The following is a 15,331-nucleotide window of genomic DNA, read 5'->3' on the forward strand; positions in this document are numbered from 1 at the left end:
TGAAGGCATGAAAGTAAACAAACAAAAAAGTGTGGTTTCTCCAGGAGACAATCCGGACAAACTTGTTGGTTCTTTCAGACGAAGCAGAAATGAAACCGTAGTGCATCAGATTTTTTACTTACCGAAGACTACAATGTTCTTTTTCATTAAATTTTAGGATGTAGTGCAGGCTATGGAGTGGTTTTTGAAGAACACCGTTACGCAGGAAGAAGTGTATCTATCAGCAGGGGAGGTAAGAACATCGACAAGTGTTACTCAGATCATCGGAGCTACTCATAAAACTGAAAGTCAAAGAGATTTGTATGATTACCTTCTCTCTTTTTATTAAGGTGATGACCACTGAGGCTTGACGCAGCTGGCCCAACTTTTTTTGTAACACTTCAAACTGCACCATTTTAAGGAATTAGTTTTAGATGAGTTAAATCTAGTTCTTTGAACTAGTTCCAACCAATGTATGAGAGTCTGGACCTGACCTTAGTAGCTCATTCCACTTGTCATCGGACATCTCTTCTATATTACTCACTGTCACATATCACAATTTTGTCTCTGCTGCTCTAGGATATCCCTGGTGTCGGATTCTGCAATTCAGCTGTAAACTTCCTTTAAATCTGCCGATTTTGCTGTTAAACTCTAAGAATCTGATTCAACAGTTCTATCCTTTGCAGTATTTAGTCATATTAGTGTCTGTAAAGTTGTTTTTATTTTACATTGAATTTTTAAGCTATTCGGCTTGTTCATTTTGGTAAGGTTGGTAAGATCAGATCATTTAGCGGTCATCAATTTACAGTTATTCCTTCATCGTAGATGTGAGGGCTTTTTTTAATCCATGGAACATCATGTATCGGGTTATCTGCGGTTTGAAGCATTTTGCTTGAGGTTAGGATTGCATGTAACCGCTTGACGACCACCTTAGGAGAACGCAGTGTTCCAATCATAGTCAGAAGTTTACAGGTCAACTTGCCCAGCTTAATCAATATTTAATGACCATTTATTTTTTAGGGGCTAAATGGTTTGTTCTTACACAATGCATGATGAGAATTAATTGTCCTTTGGCACCTTCGAATCGAGCTTTGCTCATAGCTTTATTTTACCTAATTGAATCCTTTTTAAAGGCCCCCAATGGATTTTAATATCAATTTAAATAGTCTGTTTAGCTAACTGCAAAACTTAGTTGCTGACTTTGGCTACATCTTTAATTGTTTAGACGACAATGAGAAATATTTAGGGTTATTTCGTGCATGGCGCTTGTCAGGTTCGAACATGGGAATAATGATCCAAGCGTTCCACTGCAACGCAAGGAACAGGCTTGGCTGCAGCAGTGGACCAGGACACAAAAGTTATGCAGTCCATTGCATTCCTTTGCTGTTAGAATACAATAGGTCCAAGAGGAGTCTAGGTTTTTTTAAAACAGTTTTTAAAGTCAAGACATTTTAGAGTAATTTTAAGTTGTTCCTACCAACTGAAAAATTAATCAAAATACAATTTAAATTAATAATATATCGCACTCGTTTTTTGCAAAATCTCTTAGAGTTTCTGAGGGGCCAAGTAGAAATCAACGGTGTAAGTATATAGGCAATCATTGTATTGTCGGCCTCCTGTGGTGTAGTGGTTGTAGCGCTGGCTCTACAATCAGGAGGTCCCGGGTTCGATTCCCGGCTAGGCGACCCGAGTTTGATGGTCTCAAACAACGGTTGCCTTGGGCTGGTACATGGTAGGGACGGAGGGGGGAGGGGCTCTAACTGGAAGCGCAAGGATTACCACTTGTGTGGGATTTGAAGTAGTAAAAAAAAAAAAAAAAAAAAAAAAAAATCACATAACTCGGTTTGCGACGTCACAGACTTCCTGTCATACTTTATTTTTTATATGGAAAACTACTCAACGGCAATTCTTTAAAACTGCTGTGATTTTTCTTCTCTGTGCGAAGACAATTATGCAAAAATTTCAAGGAATGATGTCCATTTGTTCTCCTAGAAAAAACAACATAGAGGCGGAGATTTTCAGACACCGCAAACGAGACATGTAATTGCAGACTTAAGGCGTCCATATGTACTTAATCCTCCATAATTTATATGTTTTTTTGTTTTAGAATAAAGTTGGACGGCAACAAGGCAGCCGCATTCATTGTCCCTCTGTATACTCTTCTCGGCATCATTGTATTATTGAAGTATGTGAAAATGATGATGAATTTATCAAAGTTAAAGATCTGAAGGTAAGTTATCACAATTTCGATCAGTTTCATTATAGAGCATTAATATGTGCTGATAAACAATTTAGTGAGCCTTAATTTTAAACAATCAAAAACCAGCTCTGTCGCCAGGAAGTGTTAATGGAAACTCTACTGAGTTGCTGGGCCAAATCACATTGTCGTAGCTTTGGTTTCTCTCCTTCTAGCGAGACTTGGTGTGGGGGGTACAATGCAATCGCCGTGGATTTTTTAAGATGGGTCATTTTCCTGTCATTTCACATGTACAATATTGGTTTAATCCAGTATATGCTTGTTATGTAGCCTTAGTGTTGCCTCTTTCTCCCTTCCATTACCCTCCCCCACAAGAAATAACATTTGAATTTTCTCTTGGAGAGGAAGACATTACCAAAAAAAAAACTGTCAGTGACGCAATCTTAAATGAATTGAATGATAAGTCAAAGCATATCATGCGGGGCTGACCATTGTTTGTAGCAGTTTCTCACCATACCGTCTCTGACTTTTACAGAGTTCCAACGGGACATACTTGAACTCACAAAGAATTTTAGCGCATAGGCGCACAGATGTCTGCGCAGGAGACACCCTAGGGATCGGTGTGGGCAATGACGAAGTGGAGGGAGAGCTGTACATATTTCAAGTTTGTAAGAAAGAAAAAAAGCCACAACCATCAGCTTTGAACCTTGCCCCTGAGCCAAATGGTCCAGGACATCCAGATGAACTGAGTAGACCAGGACCTAGTAGGATAGAGCAACAGCCACAGTCTCCTCCTCATGGTATTTGCAATCCTACTCACACGCCAAAAGAGGTAAGGATAAAGTAATGCCCTCATGTTAGATTGAAAATGGGCCATCATGTGAGTTGTGTGAATGTGTCTTGAGACTAGATAGCTGAACATACTTAGTCTCTGAAATGTTTTGCACTATTAAATGTTAAAGAGTTCTACTTTCTATGTTTGCAGACTTCAGGGATGAATGAATTTCATCTATGGTGTTCTGGAAGATTGGGGGGGGGGGGGGGTTGTAGTTGAAATAGAATGACTATTTTTTTAGTTCTTCTTGAAAATTTAAATTTTAGATCATCGCTGGAAATTTGAAATCGGGAAATTTATGAAAATTGTCATGAGCTTTTGATCGTAAAAGTTTTCTAGAAATTACCGTAGGTGTATAGGTGTACAGAATGAATTGAACAAATTTTTCATCAGTCAACACTTAAGGAGTCAGTGATGTTCACGTGATGATAATTGACATCTGATAATTTTCTTTAAAAAAATGACTGCCGACTCTCCTTAATGTTTCAAATCTCATTGATCTGAGAAAATTTTTGGGGCCTTCAAATTTGTGACACCCTGATGAATCTGCATTTGACATGTTTCAAGTTCCTCTTATCTTTTCTAGCTTCGTCTTCTGCATTTTAGCTATGTTTTTCATCTTCTTAATGTGCATTAATATGTCTGTTTTATGTAATTAATCATCAAGAGTTTGGTTTTGGTCAAACAGCCATAAGCATCAGACTTAAGGTTTTTGCACGATGCATGATGTAGGTATGTGTTGAAATTTTTGGCCATGGTATTCTATTCTGGAAGGAACTTCAAAGCATTTTACCAAACTCATGAATTCTCAACATCAAATTATGTAGTTACTTTACTCCTCACTCTAAAGCCTTACATGATGGTCAGTTTTTCAAATCATAATTTTACTGCATCTCACATGTGTCTATCCACAATCCACATCTAACACATTACCAAAGGCATCTGAGTTCTTCAATTGGTGCTTGGTAATTAAGAGATTGCCACTATAAAACAATCAATAATTCGGCATTTTGAGTCCATTTCTTTGTTTAATTGATCCAAGTTGAAAATGTTTTTATTTTATTATATTTGCATGCAATTTCAGCCTTCATACAGTTCAATCTAGTTTTAATTCATGTTTTAGGTTATCAAGAAAGAAGTAAATGGAAAGGAATCGACCAGTAGAAAACGAAAGGAATTAGAAAATGTTTCCACTTCTGCACCCAAAATGAAGAGAGTTGAGGTTAAATTCGAACCATCCACTTCAAATGGACCAAGTGTTCCAAATTTGGAACAAGAAGAAATAGACGCAGACCCACCTCAGCCCAAGCCTCCTCCTACAATTCCTCCTGATCCAGAAGACTTTGTCAAAATGTATATGCACGATAAAGAGCAGATGCAGAAGTTACTGAAGTAATATTTTTATTATTTTTCCTTTTTTCTGCTGTGTCATTGGTAGTCTTGACAAGAAAGTGTGTCTCTAAAATTCCGTCCAATTCTCACTTATTCTTAGCTTTTGGCTCTCCTCAAGGGCTAAATGGAAGTATTTCCGCCAAATAGAATTGTGTGCATTATGCTGTGAGCCCTGTTATGCATATATTCTTATGGGTCTCAGGGCTCATGTCTTAATGCACGTAGTTCCATCTGGCACAAATACGTCCAAATGAGGCTAATAAAATTCAATTCTCATCTTCTTTTTCCACTCATTAGTGTGCAGTATTTTCTACCCTGTTGACATATCTTCCTCTTCATCCTTAACTTTGGTAACTTGCTTATTTTGTTATGGATTAAACAGCCAGAATGACATTGGAAGATCTAAATTCTTCAATTATCTATTACAATTTACAATTTTGTTTTCTTGCATTTCTCACAAAGAAGACAGCAATTAACAGCTATCTGGTAAAAATGTTTTTTACATTGGTTCCTAAAGTATTCGTAAGCAATCATTGTAGAACTTTTTCTATAAAGGGAGTAAGAGAACTTGGAATATTTCTAAAATTAAGATTGGCTTTTTTGAGTGCTCTACTCTTTTTTTAAGGAATTGATCTAAGTCTCTCCCTTTGTTTTGTATGGGGTTAGAGCTTTAATTCAGTTTGCTTTCACCTCAGAACAAACTAGCGGTACTTAAAAATTTGTTGGGTTATTTTTAGGGCAATTCAAGATCATACTGGTAATAATGATGCAGTACCATCATTTTTAAGAAATGGAAGACCTTCACTAGATGCTACAAAACTGAATCGCAGCATGGAAATAGATACTGAAGATAATGTCAACCAAGAAGTTTCAGAACAGCAGTCTCATTTGAAGACTCCCACAAATAGCACTAGTACGGTTAGTCTCTATTTTTCCCTCTTGTTTCTTTTGTTACATGTAGTTTTAAGTCAATAATCATATTTCCCAAGGCGAAGCCAGTTGTGGTTGCCTTGCTGTCAATAGTTCTTACCTCCTAATGCTATTTGGTTTATTTGTTTTTAACTTGAAGTGGCATACTCTTCCATTTTGCTGTGTTCGTATTTTTTGATAATTTTAAAAGAATACAAATGAATGGCCCTTGTTTTTTTCAAGTTTACAAAATCTTTTTATTTATTTTTTTTTTTTTTCAGGCTGTCCCGCTTGAAAGCAGAAATGGTCACATTGGGACCAAATCATCGTATACAAATTCAATTCAAGAGTCTGACAATCTTTTGAACGCATCAAAACATTGCATGGTAATCGTCAAACCAGATTCTGTAAGGCCTTATGACTTGCCTGGACCTTCCAGTGGAGCTCAACAGAACCCGGATGTTGTTTCCATAAGCAGTGGAAGTGATGAGGAAAAAGAAGTAGCAGCCTTGCCGAGTGCAGCTAAAAAATCCAGTGATATCAATTCTGCTAAAAAAGATGTGCTCAGCGCTATAGAATTATTTAATAGTATTGTGCCTGACGAGGATGACTTGTTTGATAATTATGAAGAGGAAGATAGTAAAAGTTGGTACCATCAGCTGTCACAATCATCAATGTCACAAATCATAGAAATCGAGGATTCTGATGATGGTGATGAGGAGACTCGAGAACAAATCTCTGGTGTTTACTCCAGCACCATTGTCCCTGAGGATGGTGCTAAACCGTTTATGCGGAAACCAACTCTCCTCACGATGCTGAATGATGAATCTGATACAGATGTAGCAATGCGGGCATCAGTTGCCAAGCGATTGTCACGGTCTGTTTCATCAAGTGGTGATAGTGATGCAAGACCCACGCAAGCTAAAGAAAATATCACCAGTGCTGCATCCTCCATCTATATTTCCTCAGAAAGTAGCGATACAGAATTATTCGTAACCAAGAAAAGACTGAGCATTGAATCTAGTCCAGAACCAGAAGATAAGGAGAAGAATGCCCAGAAGGATTTTGTCTCTAAGGATGCTGTTTCAGTTGCAGAAGACAAGTTGGCTAACATGGAAGAAAAAGAAGAGAAACACTCTAAGTTGAATAAGAAGGGGTCAAGGAAAGCAGAAATGATAGAAGCTGTTCCATTGCCTCAAAGAAAATCTCATCTGCGAGGCATTAGTGCAGACAATGCCCATAAACTGCACCAAGAACTCAAAAATAAGGCGGGTCCAAGTAGGCGAAGTGATAAGAAAAATGATAAAGGTAATCACAGAGACAAAGTTCCAGACAAAGAACCCAGAACAAATGAAGAATTAATTAACATTAGGAAAGAAAAATTGAGAGAACTAAGCGAGAAAGAAAAACTGCAAAAGCCCAAGAGAGATGCTCCAAAACCGCATGCACCAGTCAAAGCCAAAGACACAAAAAAACCCCGAGGCTCATTCCTTACAGAGTCAGAAACAGCTTCTGTAAAATCAAAAGCAACGTCCAATTTAAAATCAGCGGAAAAAGCCTTATCAAGTATGGAACCATCAACATCGAAAATTGGAGATAAATCTGTCATTATTAAAACTGGGCCTCGAAAGCGAGTTTCGCATGTTAAGTCGCAGGGTGAACTGGAACAAGAATCGAGTAGGTATCCAGAACTGACCAGTGGATCTGTGAATATCATCAATGGTGATAAGAACCACCCTGAGGAGAGTGAGTCCATGTCTGCTAAAAGAGTCATCTCGTGTTCTGACAGACAACATTCATCAGGGAAAATGCCTCGCATCCCCAAAAAGAGGAAAGGTGTCACCTTTGCTCCAGATAATTTACTAGTAACTGAGTTTCTAATTGAACCGTTAGAGGGTGTAAAGAAATTTAATGCAGCTCAAGCCAAAGCAAAAGACGCAGAGGTCAAGGTTCGAGAGCAATTCGAATCCGAAGATATTATCAAACTGGATATACTCCACTGGCGGCCGTCATGGATTCATGTAAGTTCTCTCTCTTTCCTCTACTTTATTGACTTGATGAGTCGTGTTCTTCACACTCTGTAACTTTATAAGCACCATTGGGACTGGCTGACCTTCTTCCCCAGATTTTTTCCCAGATCCTCAGAGACAACTTTTTTGTCCCAAAACTTAATCTCTCTGAGGCATAGCTTTGCAAAGTCACAAGATAAATTTGGTTTTTAGGAAACAACAATTTCCTTATATCACAGCTTTTCATCACTTTCTCTACTCCCCTCTCCCCCCTTGTAATCCTCTGTTACATTTGGAGCTATAGATGATTGTCTGTTGGTTAACTGCCATCAATAATATCAACCAGGTTTTATCGGCCTTTTTGATACCATTCGCATCTTATATTAGAACAGGCATTGACAAAAGGCACATTTTATTAATCTTAGTGGTATTTTTCTCATTTAAAATTGTGATTAATGATGACATTAGACTTGTTTAAGACACCACTTTCCGCCAAGAGAATGAGCGATGACAATAGATATATTTTAGGAGCTGTAGTAGAGCCATGTTCAACAGTAATCAAGATGTATGCATTGTGTATGAAACTTGTTTTAGTCTGTGACTTTATTTTTACTACTGAGAAAGTTAATTGCATATTTCATGGAAACTTGATTTTTTCCTTTGCAATATTTTACAAGACTTGCATTTGCTGCATATACATTGCCTGTTGCAATTTGTGAATTATGCTGAGCATCAGGTATACCCTAGATTACGCATTTTCGAAAAGTGATGACCTTTTTTAGGCTCACTATGTGGATAAAAGTGAGTCATATTGCACATTTTGCCATGAAATTGGCGAAGTTGCCATAAAATCAGCCATTTTCTGTGAAGCCGATCACAAATTTGGCCATCAGGCAACAACACTGAATTGCAAAAAACAGTTAGCGTTGGAAACTTGTTGCGATGTGGTGTACATGTATGAAGGGTGAATCAAATTCCTTCTATAAAAACTCCCATTGTAATCTCATTTGTTTAATTATTGAATGTTTTGGAAGCTAATTATGGTATTTAATTTTCCTTAAGGAGCAAAAACTTGTTGCTGCTTCCGCATCTCCTCCACCAGTTGGCCTACCGCTTAGCCTCAAACATGTTAAGGAGAATTTCACTTCTCCAAAAGAATACTATCAAATAATGAAGCCGCTCCTACATCATGAGGTCTGGGCATCAGTCTCGCAAGCATATGATCGCTCATTTTCCCTCGGACAAGTTGATAAATCTCACTCTTTAGGAGACAAGTAAGCTTTTCAGAAGACTCGCAGTAGGATATGAAAACTTAAGACTCAGTCATAATTTAGATGGAGGGGGGGGGGGGGGGAACCTCTAAAATCTCCCTTCCATGTTTTTTATTCCAAATTTGCCTTGAGTGCAGGAAACAAATTTTTCCACTGTTTGATCAAGGAACATGTTGCTTGAGCAAATATGCTATCAATTTTTATTTCCGCCATTACATATAGAAGGTTGTAGCAAATAATGAGTTCACTTATATTTTCTGAATGCACGAGCCTTATTGATTACCTTCTACCAAGTTTCTTTTCATCAGCTAAAAAAGTATGCCAATGAATGGCTGCATCATTCAAGAAATATGAACTCTCAGGTTCAAACTATTATGCAAAAAAAAAAAAAAGAAAATGAAAATAAAAATAAAAGTAAAAATAAAAATGAAAATAAAAAATTAAGAAAAATTCTCGTTTTGAGGCTCCTAAAATAAATTGGTCTCTACTCATTCATTTAAATGTAGGCAAAAGTGACTGTGTAACTAGACCATTTGGCAAATCTAATCTTTTTTAATCTTGTTTCTATTTTTGTGCCCAAATATTGTTCGATTTCACAATTATTTTCTTGTTTTTGTTAGATGTACTTTTGGATTCATGATTGAAAGCTGCTCTGTGAAAGATGTGCCTCAAACGACTAAGAGGTATCTACAACTCAATTGCAATGGTAAGCACTGTGCTTCAATGACTACCTCCTCTCGTCCTGCCTTCTGAATCTTCCATTCCCCTTCTCTCTTAAAACATTTTTCTCACAATTCAGCTCGCTTGACTGTAAGACCATTTCTTTATATTGCAAGTTCCAAAGTGACCTAGCCTTGTAAAATCAGGGTGCCTGGTGCCTTTTCTGTGTCAAATCATGTCTGTTAAACCACAATTTTGGGGTAAGAAGTTCAAAAATGCCCTAATCTTTTAGACAAACGGTAAGGTACCAACTGATCGACTCTCAGACTTTGCCAATGCGCTTATTCTAATTTTCAAATCATGGGAAAAAACCCCTATTTTTGCTTTGGCTGAAGTTCACAACAGAAAAACCTCTTCCTGGATGTAGGTACCTTAATCGACTCAGTTTTTTACCTCTAATTAAAATAATGGTTTTTTCAGTCAGTCATCAAGTCTACTCAGTCTACTAAGTCTTTGTTTCCATTTTTTCAGTTGTCCTGTTTGAAGAAGATATTAGGAACAATAATTGTCCACGAAAGGATGATCTTGTGATCGTACGCTTGAAATTTCATACCACTGAAAGATACAAGAATGCTCCGGACATGTATTTTGGCCTTGTGGTGTTTGACAGAAGATTTTCTAAATTTTCTGAAAGTCACAGTATAGCACTACAGCCTTTAAGTAAGTCTCGCATATTGTTCTTTCCTTCTTTTTTCCACCCTTTATCAATGATAGTGGGGCTCTTTTCACATAATTTTATGAGCACCTAGGAATACAAGAGAACCCGGAGTCATCTCTTACATCCTCCAAGAAAATTGTAAGATTCTTGCACGATCTAAAAATATCCTTTCAGGAGAACGTCTGTCATCTGCCATTTACACAGGCGACACAATTTTTCCTGCTCAAAAAGAACCTTACATAGGTAAGAAACCTAAAGTGGCACAAATGGAAGGGCAAGGCATGGGCCTTGCAAATATCCCCAAAAGTGACAGCCTTTTATTTGCTTATAATGAACCATCACTTTGAAAATTTTAGAAGAAAATGTTGAATCACAAAACAGGACCATCATTCAAAACTTGTAGCAATCTTTGTTCTGAGCTAAAGTTTAAATTTTCAATCTTTGACGCAGACAATGCTTGGTCTCGCGATCAGCCAATTTTTAAATGATTTTTCTCTCCCGTTACTGTTCCAGTTTAACAATATGCAAAGCAATATATGAATCAGTTTTTTTGTTTTTTATTACAGTAACCTCCAAAACAAAGAAGGGCAAACCTTGCGCCGTTCTCCTCTTGAAGGTCCTTTTAAATTATGGTAATTTTCTATGGGACAAGAAAATTGTCACAGATGTAGCACTAGAAATGAAGGCAAGTACTTTAGGGCAATTTCCGCATTCAGTTTCAAATATAGTTTTTGCTTTTTTTAGATGGTACAAGTAATCATGCTACCAATATGTAAAGTGTAAGCCTTGATTGCAACTCAACCTACTGCAAGATGCTCGGATGGTGCGTTGCGTTGTTGACTAACTTAGGTGCATACATTCGCGTCATACATCCAATGAGGAGATCAGGGCACTACAGGGTGTCTACTAGTCCGGAAATAGTACTGGTTTTTTAAGGGCGGTCCAGAAGTACTGGAAAAATGCAGAAATTCTGCAAGATTGTCTAGAATTTTTTCCTTCATACCACGTTTTTTTTAATTGAGCCTGGAAAGTATGCAATCCCCTGCACGTTGATTCTTAGAGTAGTATTTGCCTGCAAGATTGTAATTCTGTGGTCAGTTAATCCTCTAGCCATCAGTGAGATTTTGTGGCTACATCATTTTTGTTGCAATTGGAGTGAGAATTTCGAATTTTGTCGAATGAAGGTAATGAAAAGTACGTTCTTTTTCTGTTAAGGAGGTACTGAATTTCTTAGGAATTTATCGAGAAAGTACTGAATCTTGGCCAGCCTGTTTTAGTAGACACCCTGCACTAGCTATGCTCGTGATTTTATAAAAACAACCCTTGGTGGATGTCAGAACTCGCCCATGTCAATTAAAGCAAAATCAAATAAGCGCATTGAACACTTCGATTCTGAGAATCGACATGTATCTCTTAATTCTATCAATTTGTTGACCATGCAGCACTTTGATTTGGCGAACACGCAAAATCAGCAGATAATGCTGGTCTAATATCTGCTGTACTCCTGTACCAGTTTATGTATGCAGCCGCTAGTGGCCTGTGTTTGCGTGTTTGCATTTCAGTAGTAGCAGCCGCTATTTTAAACTATTAATAAGAATGTTACTTACTATTTACAATAATAATGTATAATATTTACAATGATCTCATTGCTTACAGAGAATAAAATCAATTATACCTGAATTGAGGTTGTATGATGCTCTCCGTTCCATACCGTCCTATCCTTTGCGTGATGCAATCTTAGCTCCAGAGTCTTATGACTTTAGTATCCCAGGTTACGATGACTCCAAGACTCTTCCTTATAGTGTAAGTGAACAATCTTTAGTTCATTCTGGACATTTTTGAATATTTAAGTTGAAACTTTTCAAAGCTCCTCATACAATCATTGCTTTTTCCCCAGTCAAGTTGAACTATCTTGTGCAGAAAACTCCTTCCTGAAAAATAATCGAGACCATGACCTAGAAATGGAAATGCATATTTGGTTGCTCTTAAAAAAGTTCAATTCGGTATTAAGGTCTTTTGATACGAGCAAAGGCTTGTGTGCACATTAATTTGCCCTCGCTGTAAAAGTTGCATACCTGGAAAATCAAGTCTTTGTTAACAACATCAATCCAGGTTTCCTTTGCAAATGGCTACCAATTTCAAATTCTGGAGTCAAAGTTGAGAGAAATGAATGTTTGGCTATTTTGAAATTTCATATACTCAATCACCTCTAGTTTCATCATTTCTCATTACTTTGTTTTTTGTTCATTCAGAAATTCATGTGTGATCTGAACAGTTCACAATTTGAAGCTGTAAATTACTCTGTAAAAATGTGTCTGAGCCCAAAACCAAATGTTTGCTTGATCCAAGGTGCCCCAGGTTAGTTTCCTTTCACATACTACTTTTTAGAGGTAAGATCAAAGTAAAGAAAACAATGATCTCCTCCACAGCCTCCATTGTTCTCATAACACAAGTGTCTCATGTTTCATTGAATTCAACTTGATATTGCCACCATCCAACCAAAGTATCCCAAGCACTATTCACTTTTTCATTTAGACTTCATGTTCTTGTGCATCTCAATATTGTTTTAATTTTTTCATAAAAACTTTAGCGCACACTTCCATGAATCGTTCAGGGATCAATCTTGATTACAAAAAAGAAATAATTAAAAATTTCAAGTGATTCCGATGGTTCTGTCGCACAATTGGTGCTTGTGATATTTAGGTACGAAAATAGTGGTACCCTACATCCTCACATGAGTTTATTTCAAGTATAAATCAGATTTTAAATTAAATTAGCAACCTGTGCTATTTTTCATGTTTTGTCTCGTTGAAGTGTGGACTAGACTGATTTCCATTTAATATTCTGAATCATTGACAGGAGCCGTGTCATTATTTTATTCAGAAAAAAGTATTTATCTTAATTTCACAATCTGAGCTACATGATTTTTCCTTCTTTTTTTTTTTTTTGATCAATTCACATAAAATATAAAGTACAATACACATGGAATATAACGCTCTTAAAATGAGATCCACAATGTACACCATTTTACATGCTTGCTTTTAATGTAGTATGTAATTTTAGATTTCTTGCTAAAATGGAAGTTCAGGAAAACCATGAACTAGGTCTGTACATCCTATGGTGAACTGCCCGTCTCTATTGAACAACTATTTTTTTTTATATACCAAACCGCCAAAATTTAAGTTCCAAAAAAGGGGGGGAGGATGTGCCAAATATTATACAAGCGCTCAAATTTTTGAGCCCACAGAATGTATGTGTCTGAAGAATACCTATTGAAACTGGGCTGGAAAGATCAAACTCCCGCAGAGAGGGCAAGCTTTTTTCAGTTTTTTTGGAGACTTGGACTTCGGCGCTTGGGCCCTCAAGAAAAGTATTGATTCTATTGTGGATTTTACACTTTGGAAGAAACTTCCTCAAACCTTCTTTCATTCTCATTTGCTTACATTTATTTCAACAGCTTTTTACCAAGAAATGTCGATGCATTACTTGGCACTGTGAATAATTTGATTATTTATTTTGGTATTACCATTATCAATCAACCTCAATCTCTATGCAGGTACGGGGAAATCTCTAGTCATCACTTGTATAATTCAGCAACTACTTCGGGTTTTGAAGACTAATCATGAGCGGTGCAATACAATCCTTGTGTGTGCGTCGTCAAATGCAGCAGTTGATGAATTGGTGTCCAAATTGGGTGAAACTCGTAAAACACTAGGTAAGGCTAAGTAATAAGATGCCTAAGTAAAAGATATTGATCTCATCTTTTCAGGAGATATTATAAGAGGGCACCACTTACAAGATTAGACGTCATGTTTGTTTGAATGTACATTGCATTAAGTGTTAAGTAGAGTTGGGCCAAAATGGGTTTTCTGCGTCACCGGTTACGGATATAGAGTTTTTGTATCTGGCCGGAGCCGGATAACGAATGATTTGCCAGGGTATCCGGCAGGAACCAGATAATGCCAGATCCGGATAGTGCTTTTTCGCGCCAGAAAAATCTCCCAATTTCATGGGGACAATTGGGATAAGAGGTGCATTGTGTATTACACTATCAAGACCGTCATCCTCGATGTATGTGCCTTTGCACAGACAATCTCCATATTTTTCAATGATACGCCATGAGTCGGCACGCTAAAACGAAAACTAAAAAAAAAGACCTGGCGGATAAGGAGCGTGTCTTTCATTGGGTTCATGGTGTGATGGGCCAGATGAATTTGATGTGCAGAAAGAGAGATACTATCAGAAGTGTGCCTAAACAAGACAGAAGTGGAAAACAGCGCTTTGATGCTGCTATAACAAGCTGCGTACTGCGACATTACAATAGTTGCGGGGTTACACTCGGACTATAAAAGTTACCAACAGGGAACTTATGTACATGTTGGTGGCATTGTTTTTTTTTATCTTCCACTTGCATATTCGTCTTTAAAAGTTGAACATGCGGACTTTCGGAATTAAGGATCACGTTGCAATCGAGTGAATGTGCAGAAAATGTCCTTAATTCCGGTGATAACAAGTTTCGAAAAGTTGAATAACTACAATGACTACTCAAAGTGTGGCGAAAAATGCCCAAATATCACCAAAAATTTCTCGAAATTTTCACTGCCGTAAAATCACTATCCGGCAGGTCCAAAAACCGGATATCGCAATTATCCGGCCGGATACAGATACCAACGAAAATAGTAGCCAGCCAGAGCTGGATATCCGGAATCTAGCTGGATAATCTGGCAATCCGCATAACCACCGGATACCCGGCCCAATTCTAGTGTTAAATCTTTAATATAATTCCACAGATGAGTTGTATCCCTCTATCTCTCTCCTCTTTTTTAAATCTATTATTCAGTCGTACATGTGACAGACACAAGTTTTGATCATTGAATCTTGCAGATAGGTGAAACAAATAATCAGATTTGTTTTAGTATAAAATTTCTACATCCATTAATATCTGAGCAGCTACTTTCATTAATTAGTCATACATCAAGTTTACACATAATTTCTTTCATCTTTATTTCTTCTGTCTTAATTTCCAGAGATTTAACCCGTACACCCAGTGTTGTTCAACCTTAAAGCAAGCAGAAAATTTTTTTAAATTATTTTTATTCCATTTAAATTTTCAGGGGATGAAAAATTTAGCTTGGTTCGTGTTGGTACAGGAGTTAGTCCCAAAGGACATAATTTTTCTCTATCTGCCCTGGTGCAAAGGAATGAAAAGCAACGCACCTCAGACAGTAGCTTTGAGCAACTTAAGATGGACGTAAGTAAATGAATTTCTGTTTTTATAATAATTAGTGCGTCTATCGTAGACAAATCCAGGTAATTGGACTTATCGCAATCTATCTTGTCAAATCATAATCCGTCATTTGC

The 15,331-nt window shown here is 37.3% G+C and overlaps 1 protein-coding gene across 1 annotated transcript in view; it reads left to right on the forward strand.

The window, feature by feature from the left end:
- Positions 1 to 15,331, forward strand: part of Setx (probable helicase senataxin) — a 36,761-nt gene continuing 21,430 nt past the window's right edge. The window contains exons 1-14 of the mRNA XM_019043500.2: positions 1 to 232; positions 2,087 to 2,209; positions 2,712 to 3,008; positions 4,135 to 4,403; positions 5,141 to 5,321; positions 5,594 to 7,333; positions 8,384 to 8,595; positions 9,213 to 9,298; positions 9,784 to 9,972; positions 10,537 to 10,655; positions 11,627 to 11,773; positions 12,223 to 12,328; positions 13,527 to 13,685; positions 15,085 to 15,221. Coding sequence (XP_018899045.2) covers positions 173 to 232; positions 2,087 to 2,209; positions 2,712 to 3,008; positions 4,135 to 4,403; positions 5,141 to 5,321; positions 5,594 to 7,333; positions 8,384 to 8,595; positions 9,213 to 9,298; positions 9,784 to 9,972; positions 10,537 to 10,655; positions 11,627 to 11,773; positions 12,223 to 12,328; positions 13,527 to 13,685; positions 15,085 to 15,221 — 3,825 coding nt within the window. The 5' untranslated portion in view covers positions 1 to 172. The remainder of the gene's footprint in view (positions 233 to 2,086; positions 2,210 to 2,711; positions 3,009 to 4,134; positions 4,404 to 5,140; positions 5,322 to 5,593; positions 7,334 to 8,383; positions 8,596 to 9,212; positions 9,299 to 9,783; positions 9,973 to 10,536; positions 10,656 to 11,626; positions 11,774 to 12,222; positions 12,329 to 13,526; positions 13,686 to 15,084; positions 15,222 to 15,331) is intronic.

The sequence above is a fragment of the Bemisia tabaci genome, chromosome 4 (genome assembly GCF_918797505.1).
Source record: "Bemisia tabaci chromosome 4, PGI_BMITA_v3".
NCBI classification, from domain to species: Eukaryota; Metazoa; Arthropoda; class Insecta; order Hemiptera; family Aleyrodidae; genus Bemisia; species Bemisia tabaci.